The sequence below is a fragment of the Microcebus murinus genome, chromosome 25 (genome assembly GCF_040939455.1).
Source record: "Microcebus murinus isolate Inina chromosome 25, M.murinus_Inina_mat1.0, whole genome shotgun sequence".
Lineage (NCBI taxonomy): Eukaryota > Metazoa > Chordata > Mammalia > Primates > Cheirogaleidae > Microcebus > Microcebus murinus.
The window spans coordinates 18,571,065-18,594,044 of record NC_134128.1 but is presented as its reverse complement, the minus strand read 5'-3'; the positions used below and the strand labels follow the sequence as shown (position 1 = coordinate 18,594,044).

Genomic DNA, 22,980 nt, shown 5'->3' with positions numbered 1-22,980 from the left:
AGCCTTATCAAAGAGGCCCCAGAGAGGTGCTTTCCTCCTTCCATCATGTGAGCACATGGCGAGAAGACACCACCTATGAGCCTGGAAGAGAACCCTCACCAGACACTTGATCTGCCTGCATCTTGGACTTCTGAGCCTCCAGAACTGGGAGAAATAAACTTCTGTTGTTTATAAGCTACCCAGTTTATATTATTTTGTTATAGTGTCCAAATGGCCTAAAAATGCAAGTTAATCTTTTCGTCTACTCAACTTTAAAAGTAACTCACATTATTTTTCTTAGCGTGTCAGCTCTCAATAATGGCATGTTGAATGAATGAATAAATGAATATTCTGGAATTATAACCACTTCAAAAAAGACTAACTTGGTAAGAGTTTCCTATCTCTTTGGTCCTTCAATTATGCTTACTGAATAAAAGAGCATTTGAAGCAAGTACTGTTTTTAATGTTTCCACTAAAACAGAGCTAATTTTTGAAAGGCAGCTTTGAGGCCTTGAGAAGGCTGACAAGTCTTTCCCATATTCCACTGTTAAACCTCTGCTGCAGCAACAGGGGAGAGGAGCAGGCACAAAAGAGGTTAAGTTGGAGATGCATAAAACTGGGAAAATAAGGTCTGGAGAGGAGAACATCATACTATGAAAAAATCCAGGTCTGAGGTAAGATTAGGCCGTACCGGCAGGTGTAGTCATATTAATTAGTAATGAACTAGAATCTGGGCACTCAACACATTACTTATAAAATAAATCAACAATTGAATGGATTAATGCCTGTGAAAACAAGGATGTGTTTCATTACCTATGAGGTATAATCTGTGTCAAATATTAATAACATAGTAGCATATGGTGACAGAGGTATGAGGAGGCAGAGAGATTATTAAACGTGGGACTAGAATCCGTTTCCCATCAGAAAGAAAAGGCTAAAAAACTGGCCTATTTGTCTCACAAGCATGTTGTGAAGAAAAAAGGAAGAAAACACAAAAGGGCTTTGAGAACTGCCAAGACTTATACAAATGAAAATTGTTAATATTCCCAACATTCCCACCGATTCTAAAGTCTGAAGTAATCCTCCTCATTTCATTCATCAGGTCTGTCCCGAGACTTTTGACATTCTCCAGATCGTCCTTCATCGAGTAGGAGAGGTCCATGAGGTAGTAGAGGTCTATAGGATAATCTTCTGCTCGCTTGAACTTTAGCGTAAACGTCTGCGGCTCCCCTGGACACAGATCAGAAAATGAGATTTGTTTGCCAGCAATCAAAGGCAAATGAGAAAACCAAAATAAATCTGATTTACATAGTAACGCTATGAAATGAAATGCATAGTCATAATTTTTACAAAAACCTGGGAATTCTATAAGTAACTGCACGGGTATGTGCTCAATTTCATCCAACAAATACCTAAAACACCAGGCCTTGGGGATGCAAAGAGGAAAAAGAAGGCATCCCAATCCACTGTGGGCAAGACAGACAAAAAGTCCATTTATAACTAACTATAAGAGAGGAAAAAGCAAATGGAACACCATAAATTAGTCGGGGGGGGGGGGCAAGGCAGGGCACGTTACAGGGTACTACTGACTTCTCAGACACTGAAGTTGTGAGAACTTTGTTTTGTGTGTAAAGGGGTGCCACCATATACAAGTGAATAACACAATCTGATTTTTACTTTAGAAAACCTGGCAGAAAGTTTTAAAAAATGAATTGTACAGACAAAGAGACTAGTTAAGAATCTACAGAAAAAAAATCCAAGAGGGGGGTGACAATCTGAACTGAAACAAGGAAGGAGAAGGGGAGAGAGATTCACTTAAGATGAAAAATTATTACATTTTTAACTTGTAGATTTTCTCCATTTAGATTTCTAGTAGGCAGTTAGAGAAATGGGTTTGGAGCTCAAGAAAAAAGTTCCGTGTTGTTGCAGTTGTACAACTGGACTCAAAGCCAAGGGAGGAGAACCAACGTTTAGGTGGATTGCAAAAAGGAAGAAAAACAGACACGAAAAGGAGCCTGGAGGACCAGGTGTTGTGGCTCACACTTGGAATCCTAGAACTTTGGGAGGCCAGGAGTTTGACACCAGCCTGAGTGACAGTGAGACCCCATCTCTACAAAAAAATACAAAAATTAGCCAGGCGTAGGGGCATGTGCCAGGAGTCCCAGCTACTGAGAGGCTGAGACACAAGCCAAGAGGGGAGCATTCTAAGAAGTGCAACACCTCAATTGATACAAAAAGGTTTTTTAGAAGGTTCTGATGAGAATCCACTGGGTCTGGTGGTTCAAAGTGATGGTGGACAAGAGGAAGTCACGGGAGAAGGCCACTCTCTCCCCACTCTTCTGAGAAAAAGGGGAGGAAGAGGGCTTCTTTCTTTCTTTCTTTTTAAATGTGGCACTGACATATATACTTAGAAAAATCTTAATATTTTAACAATATTAAACAAATATAAAGGAAAAGAACAGGTAACAGTGTTGCTTTTATATTAATATTATGTAATTATGCCACAGGATAAACACTTTTATTTTTAAAACTCATTAAATCCAATCAATACTTTCTGAATTTTTGACAGAATTTACTTTGGACATGAGACAGCATTTAATATTATTCCAAGTCTATGTGTTTTATGAATTGTTATATCTGCAAAAAAATTTCTAAAATTTAAACTATTCCAAGTTTTCGTCAGTCAGTATGTGAAAATGAGCCCTCAATAGAATGTGGTCGGCCGGGCGCGGTGGCTCACGCCTGTAATCCTAGCTCTTGGGAGGCCGAGGCGGGTGGATTGCTCAAGGTCAGGAGTTCAAAACCAGCCTGAACAAGAGCGAGACCCCATCTCTACTATAAATAGAAAGAAATTAATTGGCCAACTGATATATATATAAAAAATTAGCCAGGCATGGTGGCACATGCCTGTATTCCCAGCTACTCGGGAGGCTGAGGCAGAAGGATCGCTCGAGCCCAGGAGTTGGAGGTTGCTGTGAGCTAGGCTGACGCCATGGCACTCACTCTAGCCTGGACAACAAAGCGAGACTCTGTCTCAAAAAAAAAAAAAAAAAAAAAAAAAAAAATAGGAATGTGGTTAAGAGGGTTGCATACGGCTGGTGTTAACAATCTCAAATCTCAACAATCTCAACAATCTCAAAAAAGTACTCAGAGAGCTGGCCTTCTTTACCTGACCGTAATTGCAAAACCAATTGCTGTGGCTGGATCTGAGTAATATCTTCAGGCTGAAGCTTCTCTGCTGTTCCTTTGCTACGGTTGGTTACATTTTTATTTTTCTTTATAACTTTGGAGCCTCTAGGATTTTCTATGTCATTTGGATGGCAACCTTTCTTTTTCAAGGCTTCTAAATCATCACATCGTGCAGAAGTTGGCATTCCTTCTTGTAAAAATGTCTAAATGACATATAAAATATAGGCATTAATAAAAAGTGAAATGATCAACCCTTTTACATAATTGCAACTGCAATATGCAATTAAATTATAAAAATCAAGTGATATCTAATGTACCTCATTTCTGGCTTTTAAATAAAATGCTCCCTTCATCCAAACCATAAGTGTTCTTGTTTAAAAACAAACAAAATCATTTCCAAAAAAGTAATTACTTTCCTAGGACTGACCTAAGTATACATGTTAAATGTCCTGCTGTCTAATTCAGAGTATCTAATCAAAAGAAATTTCTTCAGTGAAATTTCTTATTCAGCATGGTTAATAGCTACTAATAATGTATATATCCAAACATCAAACAATATTTTTTCCTAAATTTACCTTAGAAAAGTCCTTATAAAGCCTCTCATATTATGTACCACTCACCTCATCACAATATTTGGAATAACCCAATGTTTAGGGAAAACAGATTAGCCTAAAAACATCTCAATTAATAATGGCAATTTTTAAAAAGGAGACCAAGAAATGTAGCAAAGATTAAGTAAGTATTCCTGAAAGTTTGAAGAACATCTCAAGTATTGAATATTACTGTAAATAAGCTTGTTAAATTTTTAAAAAGCAATATAGCAGGTAATTATATAACAAGAGTCATGAATATATTTCCATAGGGTAAATTTAAAAAAAGAAAAAAGGTCCTAATGATGTGTGAGTGGATATTTGTGGCTTGGGGTAAAATTTCCAGTAATGACATAAATTCAAAATGTGCTATGCCTTGAACAACTTAGATGGAAATAAAAATTTTATGAGATAACTGAAAAGTACCTTAATGAAGACAAAAGACTGCTATTAAAAATGTACGTAAAGATTTTGCACATCAAGGTCAGGAGTTCAAAACCAGCCTGAGCAAGAGCGAGACCCCGTTTCTACTATAAATAGAAAGAAACTAATTGGCCAACTGATATATATATTAAAAAAAATTAGCCGGGCATGGTGGCGCATGCCTGTAGTCCCAGCTACTCGGGAGGCTGAGACAGAAGGATCGCTCGAGCCAGGAGTTTGAGGTTGCTGTGAGCTAGGCTGACGCCACGGCACTCACACTAGCCTGGGCAACAAAGCGAGACTCTGTCTCAAAAAAAAAAAAAAAAAAAAAGATTTTGCACAAAAGTGTTTCATGATATGTGAAAGTGGGGGGAAAACCAGTGACATTATATATATTTATGATGTAGCAGTTTCATGATAATATATAAAGTGAGGATATTTAAATTTAAAGAATACACAGCGGTTTTTATAAATTATTTTTTAAGAGAAAGAACACTAATAAGAGCATTTATGTAATTAGAAAAACAAGTGAAAAGGAACACCAAGGATCAGACAGTTCAAAGCTGCACTACTTTTATTTATTATCGAAGCTAAAATGCTACCAAAGCACAAGATCCTAGTGAATTATACTTCTCCAAATATCAGCCAATCCAGGAAATGTTAAGGTCATAACAGTCAAATAAAATTTCACTACACATATTCCAAAAGAACACTTAATAATTTAAGAATCATGCCCCAAAACTCAAAGGCTTAAATTATTTAAAGTATAGTTTGGCTAAAATAATCCTCAACTACAGATAAATTAGAGCCCCCATAAAAAGGATGTTGTTAATAATAACAGAAGCTGCCACTTACTTAGAACTTTTTAAATAAAACTGCCCCATTTAAGTTCATTTATTCTAACTCTTGTAACGAGATAAAGCAGGTATTCTCATTCTCATTTTCCAGATAAGAAAACCGAGAGTATCAGTTAAATAAGCCTTAACTAAAACGCAAAACTCCTTATTTCCTCCAGTTTCCAATTTAATCCCAGCATACCACTTTTGGAGAGCAGAAAGAACCACTTGAAAAATTTTGAAATAATAAAAATAGAAACCTCTCATTTTTTCTTTCATATCTGATACTTGACCAGTTATGTCTACCAAACAGTTAGGCACTTGAAATTTGGGTCCATATGCCTGGGTGAAAATAGAATCAATAAACCTTTGACCTTCTGATATTAGTTATTCATCCTGTAAATAAATTATATACCTCAAAATGACCTTCTTATCTCCTGTTTTGACTTACTCATTGAACATTCATTCATCCACTTACTCATTGAACACTTAGTAAGCTCTGTGGAAGGCACCATGTTAGGTAATGTATAGAGATGACAAAAGTGTAAATCCTAACCTCAATTGTCTTAGGAAACAAATCAATTCTATATTAGATGTAACTCAAATACAATTAGGAAGGTAAATTTATACCTCCCTCATCAAAAAAGGGGAAAAATCTAAAATGGTCAGATAAATGGCTACGTTTTTTTGGAAAGTTATCTAATAAAAATATAATATGTGCCATAAAGATGAGCCACAAATACATATATATTTTAAAACTGTCTAGTAGCCACACTAAAAAAAAAAGAGGAAATTAATTTTAACACTTACATACACTTTTATGCAAAGTATTATCACTGCAACATTATTAATAATTTTTTAAATACTAAGTCTTATAAATCTGGTATATATTTGAGACTTAGAGCAATTCTCAATGTGTAGCACCCCTATTTCAAGTGCTCAGTAGCCACATGTGTCTAGTAGCTACTACGTTAAACCACAGTTTTAGACCATCACATGTTACTCAATAAACAACGATTTATGTGAAAATCCCTATCTATTATTTCCCAAGGGTACAGCATTGAGCAACACTGAATGACTGGAGAGTAAGTGGAAAGGACCTGAGCAATCTTACTTACTGAATTCGTGCACCACCCACAATTTGGCCCCGCTTGTATACATTCTCCACATGATTTGGCATTTGCTTTTAAACATCTATTTTCATCTGTCAGGAAAAAGAAAAGAAAGGAACACTTAAGAAAATAATAAAAAATCAGGATCATAATGACAAATAATGCAATGCATACAAATATTAAATATAAATACTCTGACTTAGTTACCAACTGAACTAGACCTAGCCCAAAGATGCCACAGTGTTGGATCACCTTGGCACTGAAATTCACAGAGGGACATATTAATAGTTATCTTTCTTGTCTTCTATATCAAAGACTAGCTCCTTTTCTTTAAAGATATAATTTCAAATTCTATCATTTTGGATAGTCATAGATGTCATGAGTTTTCTTATAACTGGGTAAAGAATTATTTCTTTATATTCGACATACACTACCACACCCACAAGAATCTTCAGCAGAGCTTTCAGAAGCAGCAGCATGATCTCACTTAGGTTTTCCCAGGAATCTAACTGGTCAAAGAGCTATCCAAAATACTGAAATGAAAAGACAACTAGGAAAACTGTTTTTTTGGTTTTTTTTTTTTTTTTTTTACCTGTTTGGCCGAACACATAGCAAACTAAACTGATCAGTCCAATCCAGAGTATTAGTTGTAAATTCATCTGAAATATAAAATATGCATTACGTTAAGAAAATAATAAAGAGATAAAATGAGAAAATGCATCCAATAGAAAATGTTTCCCCCACTGTACCTTCTGTTGATTTCATAAACATGATGCCTCTCAAACCATTTCTCTCCACACCCGCCTTTGCCTACCTCTCCTCCCTAGCTGGTTACCTCACCTCTTAAGTGAGGTCTTAAACAAACATTAAGTTGTTTTCTTAATGAGAGCATCTACAGCACAGCTTAACTCTGTGTAATTTTTTTTTCTTGGTAAATTTCCTTTAAAAAGAAAAAAGTTCATCGAGTTGCATGTGAACACTGAATATTTCTTTTAAAGACCTCCACCTTCTAGGGCGTACATTTGGGCTGCTACTCCCCTACCTCAGGCAGGGTGCTCTAAGCTGTATTTGGAGCACCCCTGCGATATTTCTAGTCCTCTGCTCAGTGATGGCATCCCAGAGGAAAGAGACGAGCAGGACCTGTGTAACCATCCACTTTGCAATCGTGCTCAGACCAGCATGTTCTGTTGTGTCTGGGCTTACTGTTTTGCTTACACACCACTGTGACTGCGGTCAACAAAAGCCGAGTGTCACGGAAGTACAAAATGCCTAACAATTCACCTTTTACGGCCTGCCTAAAAGGTCTAATGTGTAATAAATCCATACAGACCATATTCCAAGCAAGTCAAATGTTATCAATTCCAAAGTTCTGACTAAAAAGACCTGGAACGTTAGGACTTCTGAGGAAGTGCATTGCCGTGATGAAGGAAGCATCTGGCAGCTTCCACACCAGTGAGCGGAGTGTCTGTTCCATATATGGACTCGTACATGTTTCTCTGGGCTACCACTCAGGCTGCCGTAATGACCACTAGAATGCCTTTGGAATCTTCCAAAATATCATCTAATTCAGAGAATCATCACTAAGATGGTTATTAGGCAACAGATAATGTTTCCTAGTATTCCGAGGCTATATAGCTTTAAAATATTACTTTAAATGCCACTGTCCTTCTCCTTCTATAAACCCGGACAAGCCAAAGATCAACCTTCCCAAGCCCTCTGGAAGAGCTCCAAACGCAGATGCAGGCAAAACAAGCCTTCAGTGTGGAGGAACAGCTGAGAGAAGGAGGACAACAGCTGGAAACAACTTGCAGACAGATGTCAACTCCCCTGTGACCAGCAGGGCCCTGGCAAGAGACAGAGAGGCCCTGTCACTGGCTGGTGACGTCCGTAAGCCCTGGCTTCCTCTCAGGGAAAGGGAAGGTGACAGAAGGTGGCGAAAATTGAGAATACCGAAGAACTACGAGGACAAGGAGACTTAGAAGAGACCCCCGTGAGAAGTGGCTGTGAGGGAACCAGGCCACAGAGAGCAGGAGAGGGAAGAAGTGACGGGGAAGACTTGGCGGCCTCCCCCATCTGTCCTGATGGTCCTGGAAGGTACTGGAAACCCTCCTGCACGCGTGTGGGAAAGCGGAAGACACACCCAGAGCCCTACCCTTCGGAAAGCCCCCAGGGCAGGACTACTCTGAGCCACCAGCAGGCTGACTTGGACGCCCAGCCCAGGCCTAGAAACCACAATCTCTGGGGTGGGGCCCAGACTCCAGGTGATTCTTCTCTGCAGCTGAAAAAAGGTACACTAGGGAGTTTCCCACCCCTGAGTTCCACATAAGACAGCTCGTTATGAGGGACAACAGGGAAAGGTGCCTTTCAGATACTATCTTAATCCTAATCCCCGTTGCCACCTCTAAGTATTTGTCTACACTGGTCTCCATTTCCTAACCTCCTCTCTCCTCAACCTAGCAGAGTCAGGCAGTGCTTAACAACAGGAATACATACCGTTTGAGAAATGAGTCTTTAAGGTGTTTCGCTCTTACATGAACATCCTAAAATGTAACATACAAATCTACATTTGTGTGCACAAACCTACTGCACACCTAGGCTGTATGATACAGCCGACTGCTCCTAGGCTGCAAATCTGCATAGCATGTTACTGTACTGAATGCTGTAGGCAGCTGGTACACAATGGTAAGTATCTGTGTATCTAAACATACAAAGGTACAGTAAAAAGTACCTAGTATAAAAGATTTAAAATTGGAACTCCTGTATAGGCCACTTAACTATGTATGGATGGACTTGCCGGAGTGGAAGCTGCTCTGGGTGAGTGAGAGTGGAGCCCTAGGTCATTCTGTACACTGCTGTGTGCTCAATAAAACGCTGTGCCATACGCTTAAGGCTGCACTAATTTTAAAAATTCTTCCTTCAATAATTAACCTTAGCTTACTGCAACATTTTAACTATAAACTTTATTTTTTTTTAACTTTTTGACTCTTTCATAAGAACACTTAAGCTTAAAACACACACACACACTGGACGGCTGTACAAAAATATTTTCTTCTATCTTATTCAATTTTTTAAATTTTTATTATTTTCTTTCTTTTTAAATTTTTTTTGTTAAAAAGTAAGACACAAACACACATACACACACAGAAGCCTAGGCCTGCACAGGGTCAGGATCATCAATATCACTGTCTTCCACCTGCACACCTTGTCCCACTGGAAGGTCTCCAGGGGCAGTAACATGCATGGGGCTGCCATCTCCTATGATAATAACACCTTCCTCTGGAATATCTCCAGAAGGACCTGTCTGAGACTATTTTACAGCTAACTTTTTTTTTTTAATAAGTAGAAGGAGTATACCCTAAAATAATTAAAAGTACAATAAATACATAAGCCACCAACATAGCCACTTATTATTATTAAGTACTGCACATAATTATATGTGCTAGACTTTTATAGGACCTGCAGTGCAGCAGTGTGATGGTACAATGTTACAAAGTCACCAGTCCAGAGGAATTTTTCAGCTCTAGTATAATCTTACGGGACCACCATCATATATGCTATCCATTGTTGACCAAAACTATCATTACGTGGCACATGACTGTGTAACCGGGGTCCACTCCCTACTGTGCGTGTGTAGCTGCCCTTACAGGAGACTCTTTCCAGGTCTGACCTAACTCTCCACATGCATTCGTTCATAAGTTTCTTGAGTGCCTACAATATGTACTTGAAGGAATTCATCAGTTTGGTCCCGAAGAATTTACACGAAGCAACATTTAATACTATTCACCATTCTTTCTCAACACACTCTATTCCCTCAGCCTCTACTGGTTTCCCCCAACCTTTCTAGAGGTTCTTTCTCAGGCAACAGTGTTAGGTTTTGTACCATATCTGGAAACACAAAGGTTACCATCTCAGGGAACTTTCAGTTCAGTTCAAAGACAAAAACACAAATAATGAAAATATGGGCCGGGCGCTGTGGCTCACGCCTGTAATCCTAGCTCTTGGGAGGCCGAGGCGGGCGGATTGCTCAAGGTCAGGAGTTCAAAACCAGCCTGAGCAAGAGCGAGACCCCGTCTCTACTATAAATAGAAAGAAATTAATTGGCCAACTGATATATATATATAAAAAATTAGCCGGGCATGGTGGCGCATGCCTGTAGTCCCAGCTACTCGGGAGGCTGAGGCAGAAGGATCACTCGAGCCCAGGAGTTTGAGGTTGCTGTGAGCTAGGCTGACGCCACGGCACTCACTCTAGCCTGGACAACAAAGCGAGACTCTGTCTCAAAAAAAAAAAAAAATAATGAAAATATGACGTGATGGTTTTTGTAACGAACAAGGACACAATACATTGAGAACACTGAAACCTGCCTGCTCAAGTTCAGAGGCTTCATGGGATGGTGATATTTTAGCTAGAATTGAAGACAAGTGGGGAGATTTTTCCAGGTGAAAGGTCTGCACATGCAAAGCCATGGAGTCCTGAGAAGAATCAGAATAACTTCTCCCTAAACCTTATTTCTAAACATATACATTTGGGTGCCTCTCCCTACCCAACCCCAAATTAGAATTCTTTGTCTTATATTTTCTCTCTTTATAGACAAAAGATTAGAAAAATATATTTATATGTTTTTATTGTTATATCTCATTGGTGGGATGAGTGATTATTTTGTCTAATAATTTTCTATCATAAGTATAAATTATATTATTTTAAAATCTTAAAATATCAAAAAGGCCAAAAAGAATTTTGAACTACTTAAGTGTGTCTGTGACTTAAATTTTGAGATGGAAATAACAGGAACCAAGACCAGGCTGGCAAGAGGAGCTGGGTTCCAGAGATCCTTAAATGCCATCCATGCTAAAAGGGTTGAGATTCCATTCTATAAATATGAGGGAAATTGAAAAAATTTGGGCAGGATAGCAACATGACAACATATATACAAGGCTGCAAATCGGTGGGGAAGAGCTTGATGGGTGGCCAAATAGAAGGTAGAGGACAAATACAGACTTTAGTGCAAAGATTCATGTAAAAGGTGACAAACATCCAATTTCAGGGCATAGCAACAGTCAGGAAGACGAACGAAGGATGAGGAAGGAGGTAGCCAGGAGGGATCTGCAGTTTGCTTGGATAAGGAAGGGTGGGGGGAAGAAAGGAATATAGAATAACCACCACTTTTAAATAAATAAGACACAGGAAGGAAAATGGAGTTGGGGGAGAAAATGGTGAGTTTTGTTTTAGAAACGTAGAATGTGAAATGCCAGTGTGCAATCTAGGGAAGCTATCTACTGGGAAGCTAAGACATGAGTCTGGATCTCAGGAGACAAGGCAAGGTTAGAGACACAGACACAGAGCTGTCATTACATAGGTGCTAAGTGAAGTTACAAAAATGGATGAGACTGGGAAGAAAATGCTTAGGAAGAAAGGAGAGCGGCGGGCAAACCCGAAGAGGTGAAGAAGCTGTCTGATGGAGCCAGGCTTCCTCGGAGCAAAGAGGGATGGCATCTAGACCACGGGGGCTATGTAACCCTGAACAGAGGTGCGGCACCTTTCTCTAAGGCAAAGCAGTGGGTAAAAAACTGAGAGTTCATTCATTCATGCAGCTTCTTCTGGTATAGGAAGTAAAGACAACTGCAGGGAGAAGAGGAGGAAGGGGTAGGGACTTCAAAAAATCAGGAACATGCAAAAGCATCATAAAGCAATGCTGAGAGCCAGCAGGTACTCTAATTTATAAAGGCACATGTGTAACACACATTTCACTTGTAACTATCTGTTAATAACTGTCTTCCCTAATGGACTCTAGGTTCCAGAAAGCAGCCCCTTGGTGTGTCTTACTCATGGCTACAGCACCTAGAAGTTCTGGACACAAAGTCAATGCTCAAAAATTTTTGCTGAGCTACATTGAAATGTATGACATTTTTTCTCTGACATTACTCAGAAACTCAGGAAAGAAGAGTTTCTCAGAATTAATGTGCTTGTCCTCTCTAAACAGAAAAACAGTTCCTGTAGATACCCTAGGGATACCTTAATTTTCAATTCTTTTATCTAAGCCAACTTAAAGATAGATATAAAATGCCTCATGTGCATGGTTTGTACATATTATGAAACCAAAATCAATTTACAAATCCAAACAGATATACTGACATAATATTACTGGGTTAGAAGGCGGTCAACCAGATAATCCAGACGTTGGTTATTATTATTTATTAACACGAAAGCATAAATTTAAAAAAATTATTGTAGAAATGCTCAAATCTCTCAGAAAACCTCCCAGGGGTCCTCAGACTCCAATGTGAGCTCACTGAATTGACCCACTGGTTTGCAGGGCAGGAAGAACAGGGCAGGAAGAAATCGCAGTGCTGACGCCTGTAATCCTAGCCCTCTGGGAGGCAGAGGCGGGCGGATTGCTCAAGGTCAGGAGTTCAAAACCAGCCTGAGCAAGAGCGAGACCCCGTCTCTACTATAAATAGAAAGAAATTAATTGGCCAACTGATATGTATATAAAAAAATTAGCCGGGCATGGTAGCGCATGCCTGTAGTCCCAGCTACTCAGGAGGCTGAGGCAGAAGGATCTCTCGAGCCCAGGAGTTTGAGGTTGCTGTGAGCTAGGCTGACGCCACGGCACTCACTCTAGCCTGGACAACAAAGCGAGACTCTGTCTCAAAAAAAAAAAAAAAGAAAGAAAGAAATAGCAGTGCTGATGAAAAGTTACCAACAAAGAAGAGGAAAAAGTCAAAGGTCCAGAGATCACAAGAGATAGGTGAGACGAGAGGGGAATCACATACAGGAGGAAGTGAGAAGAGCTGGAAAGTGAGACAGCTGGGAGTTTAAAATTTCAGAGATAGGCAATCTTGGGAGAAAAGCTGAACTGAAGATACAGTACTAGGTCACTGCTTTAGCCAGGGCTCTGTCCCAAAGCAGAACCCGGGACTAGAACTGGTGTGCAGGCAGTTTACTTGGAAGGTGACCCCAGGAAAATAGTGGTACTTCGAAAGAGTGAGCCAAGAAAAAGAGAAAAAGCCAATACAAAGCTATTTTATTTACCATACTGGGTTGGCTGGGGGCTTGATCTTGCTGAAAACTTCTGAGAAGTGTATAGAAAGCCTGTCCAGCAGGGGTCAACAGGGAGAAGTATTTTTTTTTTTTTTTTTTGAGACAGAGTCTCGCTTTGTTGCCCAGGCTAGAGTGAGTGCCGTGGCGTCAGCCTAGCTCACAGCAACCTCAAACTCCTGGGCTCGAGCGATCCTTCTGTCTCAGCCTCCCGAGTAGCTGGGACTACAGGCATGCGCCACCATGACCGGCTAATTTTTTATATATATATCAGTTGGCCAATTAGTTTCTTTCTATTTATAGTAGAGACGGGGTCTCGCTCTTGCTCAGGCTGGTTTTGAACTTCTGACCTTGAGCAATCCGCCCGCCTCGGCCTCCCAGAGAGCTAGGATTACAGGCGTGAGCCACCAACGCCCGCCCCCCACCAATGACACGCTGCCTCCTCCTAACACCCCCACACTTCTCAGGCTTCCTGGAACCACAGTGCAGGTACCCAGAGGATGCTGCTTGGGGAGAGGGGAAGGGAATCTAAAGACTGAGGATAGTCAGCCAACAGTGAGTCACAGAACTGTCACCAGCAGCAATCAATGGCTGGAATCAAGGGGAGGCCAGAGGATGTGAGGACACAGGAGGTTTTGAATACAGCCCTTCAAGACCACTGGAGCTGAAAGAGTTGAGAAAAGTGCTAGACCAGAGTGTGAAAAGCATCCCCTGCAGGAACTCCTGATGCCCCTAATGATGGCAAGAAATGGGGAGGAAAGAGAGACAAAGCCAGGTGATTCACACACAGCCACATATACCGTGTTTCCCTGAAAATAAGACAGGGTCTTATATTTACTTTTCCTCAAGAAGACACCCTAAGGCTTATTTTCAGGGATGTATTATTTGTTTTAAGTATGGTACAACAATCTACATTTATTCAAATATAGTTGTCTTCTTCTGGAACATCATCATAACTCTCCAAACCCCAAATTCCATCCTGAATCTCTTTTTTTATTTTTCTCTTTTTTGAGACAGAGTCTCACTTTGTTGCCCAGGCTAGAGTGAGTGCCGTGGCATCAGCCTAGCTCACAGCAACCTCAAACTCCTGGGCTCAAGCAATCCTCCTGCCTCAGCCTCCCAAGGAGCTGGGACTACAAGCATGCGCCACCATGCCCGGCTAATTTCATCCTGAATCTCTTGCGACTCTACTTCCTTTAGAACCACTGGCCCCAATCTCTCACATCGATCAACAGAGCTCTCATGGGGCAGATGAGAAGGGCTGCTCGTCTTCTTTATCACTCCGAGACAAAATGCATGGGCTGTGCAGATACGCTGTATAGCTACACCCATCAGTAGGTCTTATTTTCGGGGTAGGGCTTCTATTGCGCAAATGCTTGGAAATCCTGCTAGGGCTTATTTTATGAGCAGGTCTTATTTTCGGGGAAACACGGTATATATTAAAACAAATATAATCGTTGTTTCAAAGGTTTTGTGTTTACGGCATATGCAGCTCTTACCCTACTACAGATGCATGTGGCTGACTTGCCTTATGAATCATCATCCTCTAGAAGTCGCTTCATTGTGTCCTCTGTCTCTAGCACAATGTCTTAATATTTAATAAATGAAGAAAATAATGATAAAGATAACTGGAGATATTCTAAAGTATCAAAACACAAAAAGGTAAGCTTCATGAGGGCAGGCAAATTGTCGTGCCCACCACTGTACAAGAGAGCGGGGACTATGGAGCCAGAATGCCTGATTCACGCTAACGAGGTGGGTGATATTGGCAAATTAATCCATCTCAGTTTCCTCATCGTTAAAATGAAGATGGCAGTATTTACCTTATAGGGGGGTTGTGATGTTTAAGTAGATACATATAAAACATTTAAAACAATGTCTGGTATATTGTAATTACTACCTAAGTGTTTCTTGTTATAATTATTAAACATAGCAGGAAACCACCGAGAGGTTATATAACTTGCGCATGTGGAATCAAAAGTTGCACAGGTAGAACTGAAACCAGACCATGTGAATCCAGAGGCTATGACCTGCCTTTGTGTTTCCTTAAACTATAATTTTTTGAAAGCCTACTTAATTGCTATTTTAAAAGAAAGAATATCCTTCCACTGTTAGAACTGACTCAGAGCATAGAAATGAAAGCGCTTATAATGTCCTGTGAGTTTACTTCTTGGGCATTCAAACTTAATGGAGGCCAAGAGAAGTTATTTTAATTGTTATATGTCATAAGTATAGCCACAAGTTTTGTCTCTTGTTCCTATGAGAGCATTTCACTCTAAGATAATTTTTTTTTTTTACCATATTCAATTTTATATAAGGGGTCATGATCCATTCCTTGAACAACAACTTGATCACTTCACCTCCCCACAAGTGATCTCATTTTAGTGCTTAACAAATCCAAATATGTGCAATTGTTTCCACTGTCAAAAACTGTGTATAATTATTTTAATCTTCACTGTAAACTCATACTTATTCATAAAGGTTAAGTGTGGTTTTATATCTCATTCAAACTTTTAAATAGACTAATTATTTATTAATGTTTCTAGCAATGTTACAAATAATTCACTTGGCATTTCCTTTTATATTTATAGATACAATCTTTAGAAAATGTATGTATATGTACTAACATTTGCAGAAATTAAATAATTACACCTTAGAAAACAATTACTTAAAAAAAAAATGTGGCAAGTTACATTCATTTCAGAGGTTTAAATAAGGTGCCCAAATGCCAACTCATACAAAAAGGAGTAATCCACAAAAGATTTCCTCTTATAAAAAAATCTCTTTCCAAGGGCACAGTTTGATTCAATGCAATTAACTAAATTCAAGCCAACAAACATGTATTGCATACCTACCATGTGCCAAACATGTAAGTGACAGAGCTAGGATATGAACCCAGGCATGATTCAAAAGCCACATCTTTCAATATAATTAGGTTTCTAATAAGAAAAGCTAAAATTCTCATTGTTCAAATGCTTCTCTCCTTATCTGTCATAGAGTCTCACTTTGTTGCCCAGGCTAGAGTGAGTGCCATGGCATCAGCCTAGTTCACAGCAACCTCAAACTCCTAGGCCCAAGCGATCCTCCTGCCTCAGCCTCCCAAGTAGCTGGGACTACAGGCATGCACCACCATGCCCGGCTAATTTTTTCTATATATATATTAGTTGACCAACTAATTTCTTTCTATTTATAGTAGAGACGGGGTCTCGCTCTTGCTCAGGCTGGTTTCGAACTCCTAACCTCGAGCAATCTGCCCGCCTCAGCCTCCCAGAGTGCTAGGATTACAGGCGTGAGCCACTGCGTCCAGTCTTATCATAGAGTTTTAAAATCTTTCACCTTGATGGTGGAAAAGATTCTGATACCTAAACTGAGATACATCATAAATCTCTCTTCAAAACATAATAAAGCTGGAGTCACCCCAAAACTGTTCCACTATTTTCTGTATTTGCTTTTAAAAAGGAAAAAATTGGCCAAAAATAGATTTTAGTATCTAAAAATCAACATATACCAGAAAAACATCACAGAGCCAAACTGAAAGACTGGGAATTAACAGGAGGTTCCTCCCTTATCCCACATAGAGTGTAATAAACATGGGAAGAACATGAATGGAAGAAACAGAATCTCACTAAACTCTGTATTATTTGAGGATGAGCTATGGAGATGAATTCTTCCCATGGCAAGAGCACCTCTCCCCTTACAGGAAAAAGTTAAAACAAAACATTTTTTTTCCTTGTATCTGACAGGAAGAGGTGTGGTGGTGACTATGGAGGTGTTTATGGCCCAAATAATAAGCTAGAATTAATGATTAACAAAACTTATCAGAAAGGATGGAGAGGGATAAAAATAAATAAGAGGGGACAAGAAAGTGAAGAGGCTATGAAAGATGTAACATCTCTCCCCTATCATGGTAAATAGATCAGAGGTCTGAACTAGAAAACCTTAAATTCACTACTCCAACCCAGAAGAAAAAAGACTTTTTAAGAAGCATTAACCCCCTCTCACCCAATGATAGTAGCCTGAGGCTAATAAGTTCCAACAACAGAGGTTTGGCTGCTGCAAAGCCATAGGCTCACAAAGTAATTTGAATCTGTGAACAGCTCATATCAGGGCTAGATGAGTTAGTTACAGAGTAACAGACAGAAGATAAAATTCATCACTAGAGACTACTCTACCCACCTTCTCCAGGAAAATGAGCATATGCAAGATCAATTGTCACCACCACCCAGTCCACAAGTGCAGGGAAAGACAGGGAATGGAAACACTGTATGTTGGCAATAGCCTAAAAGATAAACATTTTGGGGGTGGGGGAGGTAAAGGCTGGGAACTTAACACCTAAGAAAGATGTCTACAGGATGAAAAGTGAAAGGAAGTGAAGAATCTTTGAAAATAAGAGAACATTTAAGTGAACTCACATGCTCTTCAAGGAATTCAGAAAATCTCAAACAGATCTTATTTTATAGTGATCAAAAGCAGTAAGACAACAAAACTAGAGGAAAAGTACAGAGAGCTAAGGAAGGAAATTCAGGTTGGAACCTTTGACAGACCTCATGAACTCAAGGGGCAGAAATCAACAAAACAGGAACAGCAGACTTGAGAAAAATCACACAGAATTCAAAATAATAATTCAAGCCAATTAGAAATGTAATGATAACCAATGGTGACCCAATAAATAGACAACTGGTATACCACCCCCATTACCCCCCAAAAAGGATGGCCTTATTTGAGAATGGGAGGAAAATGAATTAAGCATCAAATTCAAACGGGGGGGGGGGGGGGGGGGGGGTTGGAGCACAAAATAAACTCAAAGACTGCAGAAAGATGGGCTGATGCAACATGAGCATGAAGAACTGCCTGAACTTAATTCTTCCTAGCTTCTTCCACTCACAAGGTAAGAGTGACCTAGTAACTGGTTGTTGTTTTTTTTTTTTCAAACCAGCCTACTAAACTGTTCCTTCTTTACACTTTCTATGTCTGTAGATTTTTTTTTTCTTTTTTTTTTTTTTGCCTTTCTCCATGAAGGGGAAAGAAGAGTACGTTAGCAACTGTTTTCTGGTTAAGAAAGTTTACTTTGGGGCAAGTTTACAGAGATGTTATTAATTGTGAATGGAGGTAGCAACAAAGTTAACCATCCTGATTAATGGTATCAACAAGCACTTGAAAGCAAGGCTTGTTCCACATAATTCTGGTTAAGGAGAATTCTGAGTTATGTTCCAAATTGCTAATTCTATCCACTTTTTAACTCGACCATTCCAAAATGCTTCCTTGATCAAACTAATTTTGACCACATCCTCCCTCATATCTCCTCTCCAGTCTGTGGCAGAGTGGAAGAAGCACAGTGCTGTGAACACAGTATTTTAAACATACGATAAATGTTTTAGGACCAAACCAAACATAAGGAGAAATCACTTAATTTCTCATTTTACTCATTAGTAAGGTGGAAATAATGTCTACCAAAAAATTGTGGGAAGGATAAAATATTATCATGAATGTGAAAGCTCTTAGTAACAAATATCTGTATAGTGACCTACAGCTCATATTAATAATTCACTCAATCTTCTTCTTGCTCTCCAACTCATTCATTGGTCAGGCCATCTAAAATAAGACCCTGTATGCCTATTTAATGAATGTTTCTTAATCTTTTTAACCCTTGTTTCTTTAATAAGCATAAATCTTATTCCTGGTCATACTTTTTGTAACATTTTCCTAATATTATAATACTAAGATTGCTTTTGTCCAACTACAACTTCCTCCTCTAACAGATATGACCCCACTACCACCCCTTTAATAAACACTGAAGTCATAATATGAACTAAAACATACATAAACCATAAAATATTGGATGTCGGAAAACTAATAAATTATTATTCCTAATATCATAAAGAATATGAAAGTTTAAGTTATTTACATATTCACTCAATAAATATACATTCATTGAAATGTGACTTCTATACTTCAATGGTACATACCCAGTTTTGCATGTAAATATTTTCCACATCACTCCACTGAAAATATACTGCCTAAATAAAACAGAATGCTAATTTTTCTTATACCTTTCTGACTGTTTTTGGGGTCTCATTGGTCTTCATCTCTTAAGCAACTACAATAAACAAAATTAACTACTCTTCCTTTGTGGTCTCAAAACATATTCTTGATAGTGCCTAGTATAGCAGATGACAAATCTTCAGCATTATATTTATTCAAAATTCTATTATAACTAATTGCTTTCATGTCTGTGTCCCTCACCAGAGTAGGCAGAGAGGGCAAGAATCCCAGCCTCCATATATATGCTTCATAAATATATATACTTATACAGATACATCTCCTAATAGGTAACAAAGTGGCCAAGCACTATTTGCAAAATTAGACTGGGTTCTGCCTTCTAACATACTGTCCTTTGAGTATGTCACCCATCTGTCACCTGATCTTTGCTCATTCCATTCCAAGCTCAGGCCCCATCTCCTCCACAAAGTCTTGCAAAACCACTTAAGCCAATTCTGATCTTTTTACTATTAGTGACTATTATCTGGTACAGTATATAGCGTTAAATATCCTTTGGTTTTTGTTACATTTTCCTGAACTGAACACAACTTGTCCCAACTAGACTCAACATCAAGGACCACATCAACTTCTTGATTTACACCCACTGAGTCCAGCATTTTTCAGGTAATTGGTACTCAACATACAGATGGACTAAGATGGAGTGTACAACTGAGCTATGCCCTGATGAAGAGATGACCCTGGTAGACACGGTTGGCCAGTGTTGGCAGGTCTTTGCCAAGCGGTAACGTGGTGCCACGCCTCCCTCTCCGGTGACTACACAAGAAAGTGGCTGCTCGTGGCAGAAAGAGAACAGCACTGTGCAGTGCATAGACAAGGCGGCAGCTACCTTTCAACTCAGAATGATGTATTGAGGGGAAACGTAGAGACCACTTTATAGTGCAGATATATTTAGAAAACCAAAGCCCTGGAAGGGGCAGTATTCTGACAAAAGTCACACAGAACTTCAGTGGCAGAGCCTGCACCAAGCCCAGGTTCCCACCTCCCAATCAAGAAGCCTCCACTACAAACTGCTTCTCCAATAATGTGCCTGAAAATAACTGAGCACAGAGGGATGTCTGACTTTACCTCAAACATGTCAATCACTGGAAAAACCCTCAAACACCCAAGTCACTCGCTAAAATGTCACTCAGAAGAATTAGAAGTTCAGAGAAGAAACTGGGGAAGGAAAATGCTTTTCTAGATTCCTCTTTCTCCACCCACCCTTGACTCTTAAGTATTCCCAGCTTCTCTCTCTGGCTTCTTTTTCACTCTACACTCTCCTTTGGTATTTTCATCCATAGCCTATAGCTTCTTTAACTAGCACTCACAGACTAAGAATTCCCAAATCTCAATCTCCCAACCAGACGTCATTTTAGCTCCCACTCTGTTTTCAACTGTGCTCTAGATATCTCTACAATGTCCCATAGTCACCTTAAAAAAACCTCGACATTACAGTCATCTCATCCCCTCCCTCCAGCCAACCAGCACCACCCCCTTGTGGTCACACCGCCTACCTTGGCAAACAGTGCAGCCTGGCCATAAACCTGTGCCAACTGGGGTTTCTTTCGTTTCTCTCACCTCAGACATCAAGTCTTATCAATTCTGTCTCATAAACGCAGTCAGTTCTTGTACCTCCACCCAAATCATCCTCTATACTAGGGGTCTCCAAAGTTTTTGGATCACTCATCTTCATCACAAAAGAGATTTTGGCATGCATGTACCCAAAATACATGCATGTTTACTTATACATTAAAATACAGGTATATTTCTATACCAATATAGTAAGACATTATAAATCATAATGAAAACTTTAAACTTTAAAGTGATGAGATTTAAATACATATATATGTAAAAAACAGTAAGCCTAAAAGTTTCTTCTTATACTCCAGTAAGTCATTTTATACATCACTGGGGTCCAACAACATGTGTTTTGGAGAATTTGTATAATGAGATTGGTCCTATAATAGATACATGCATCCATATTTATAATATGTGTGTTTAAATATGTATTTGACAGTTTCTTTTCTCATACACACATTTTATGGTGATGTAATATACACATGCTTAAGCATATTGCTAAATGTAGTCAACCCTATCTTCTAAAGCCACAAACCAAAAATAAAATTTAAAGTCAGCTGACTTCTAAATACCCACATTATTTTATAAATAAAAGTTCACTGTCTACATGCTCCATATTTGGCCAAAAAAAAATAAAAAGAAAAAGTAAAAAATTATTTTAAATTCAATAAATTTAAAACTAAAAAGAAAAAAAAATTCACTGTCTTATGAAAGTCTTATAAATATCCATTTTTAAAACAATGAGAAATTTACAAAGTATAGTTTGGCTCCTTTTGCACACAGCTCCTAAAAAAGATACACATTTTTTTCACCTACCTACTGAAATATCCTAAGACTGTAATATTATGAGTTCTATGGCTTGCATTTCCTTTAACCTAGGAACATATGGTAATATTCTTTTAGTTTTCTACAGCTATTGGTACAACTATTATGTTAGGATCCAGAAGACTAATGTACTCTTCTCTACTCTTATCCTCCCTATTCTGTGACTCAAACAAAACTCCCAGAACATATAACCTAAGTCAGAAAAAACACTGCTAATACAGTAATTCAGATGTTTACATATTTACATAATATCATGCTCCAGGATTCCACATACAACCATACATATCCTAACTCTCCATGTAGAGTGGGGGAAACTCTTATGAAAACTAGTACAACATTAAACTGTTTGATTACTTTTCATTATTACAAAGGGACCAGATGGCCCCAATGTCACTCCTAGACTTAGGAATTTATCAATGTAGAACTACATTTTTATTCAGTGATGGTAATTTAGGGAAGATATAATTTATACTGGCCAGAAAGTTAAGAAAACTGCCTGATTGTTAAAGTTACTAAATCCGGTGGTTTGCAAAATTGTTAATTCCGTATTTTTCACGTACAGAATGTTGATCAAAAAATACCCTTAATATAGACTTCACATTCTTTAAAAAATAAAAACCAATATCATGAACACTTAAAATTGTAGGTCTGTGGAGTTAACATAGATAAGTCATACTGGAGTTTATTTGCTTTCTGTCTACAGAAGCATTAACCATATTCCTTTTAGGTAGCATTCTAATAGAAAACCTCCATTTCATACTCAATTATTGGATAAGTAAAACAGTTTTCTTCCCAAATGCATGTAATAAAAACACCAATCTGTTTTCTACTTATCACTTCATCATCTTCAGCATAATACTGATCAATGAACCAAAATTATTTAAAACTATGAGAATTATAATGGGACTCTTATGTAAGGCCTGCCTCCTCTGGGCCTTCATAAATGTAGAATATAACCTAACTTCTAACTAAAACTCCTTCATCATTTCCAAAAGTGGTCTATTATACAAGGTATTGCAAAGGGTGCATGCAATAGAAGAAAGATGTCTAATCAAAACTCATCTCACACGAGTTATTTTTGTACCATCAAAACAACAACAAAAAATAGCTAAACAACCTAAATAACTACCCACCTAAGTATCTATGTGGAATGCTGGCTCAAAGAAACTTACTAATAACGTTCTCAGTTACATTCTGAGCTATCTTAAAATTCTTTTTACCATACCAAGAAGGGAGGAAAAGGAGTCAACATTTATTGAGCATCTACTCTAAACCAGATGTTTTACATGTGATTTTCACAACTAGACGGCAGCTAGGAAGGTTACTTGTGGCCCAAACATGGGCTGTGGAGCCAAACCCCATGGATTCTCC

General features: G+C 38.7%; 1 protein-coding gene across 2 annotated transcripts in view; it reads right to left on the bottom strand.

Moving 5' to 3' along the window:
- ITGB1 (integrin subunit beta 1) overlaps window positions 1–22,980 on the bottom strand; it is a 45,651-nt gene that overhangs the window by 21,211 nt on the left and 1,460 nt on the right. For both annotated transcript variants that reach the window (XM_075997706.1, XM_075997705.1), the window contains exons 2-5: window positions 6,722–6,788; window positions 6,136–6,221; window positions 3,149–3,371; window positions 1,039–1,209 (exon numbers count right to left, since the gene is read on the bottom strand). In XM_075997706.1, the coding sequence (XP_075853821.1) occupies window positions 1,039–1,209; window positions 3,149–3,371; window positions 6,136–6,221; window positions 6,722–6,788 (547 nt within the window). The remainder of the gene's footprint in view (window positions 1–1,038; window positions 1,210–3,148; window positions 3,372–6,135; window positions 6,222–6,721; window positions 6,789–22,980) is intronic.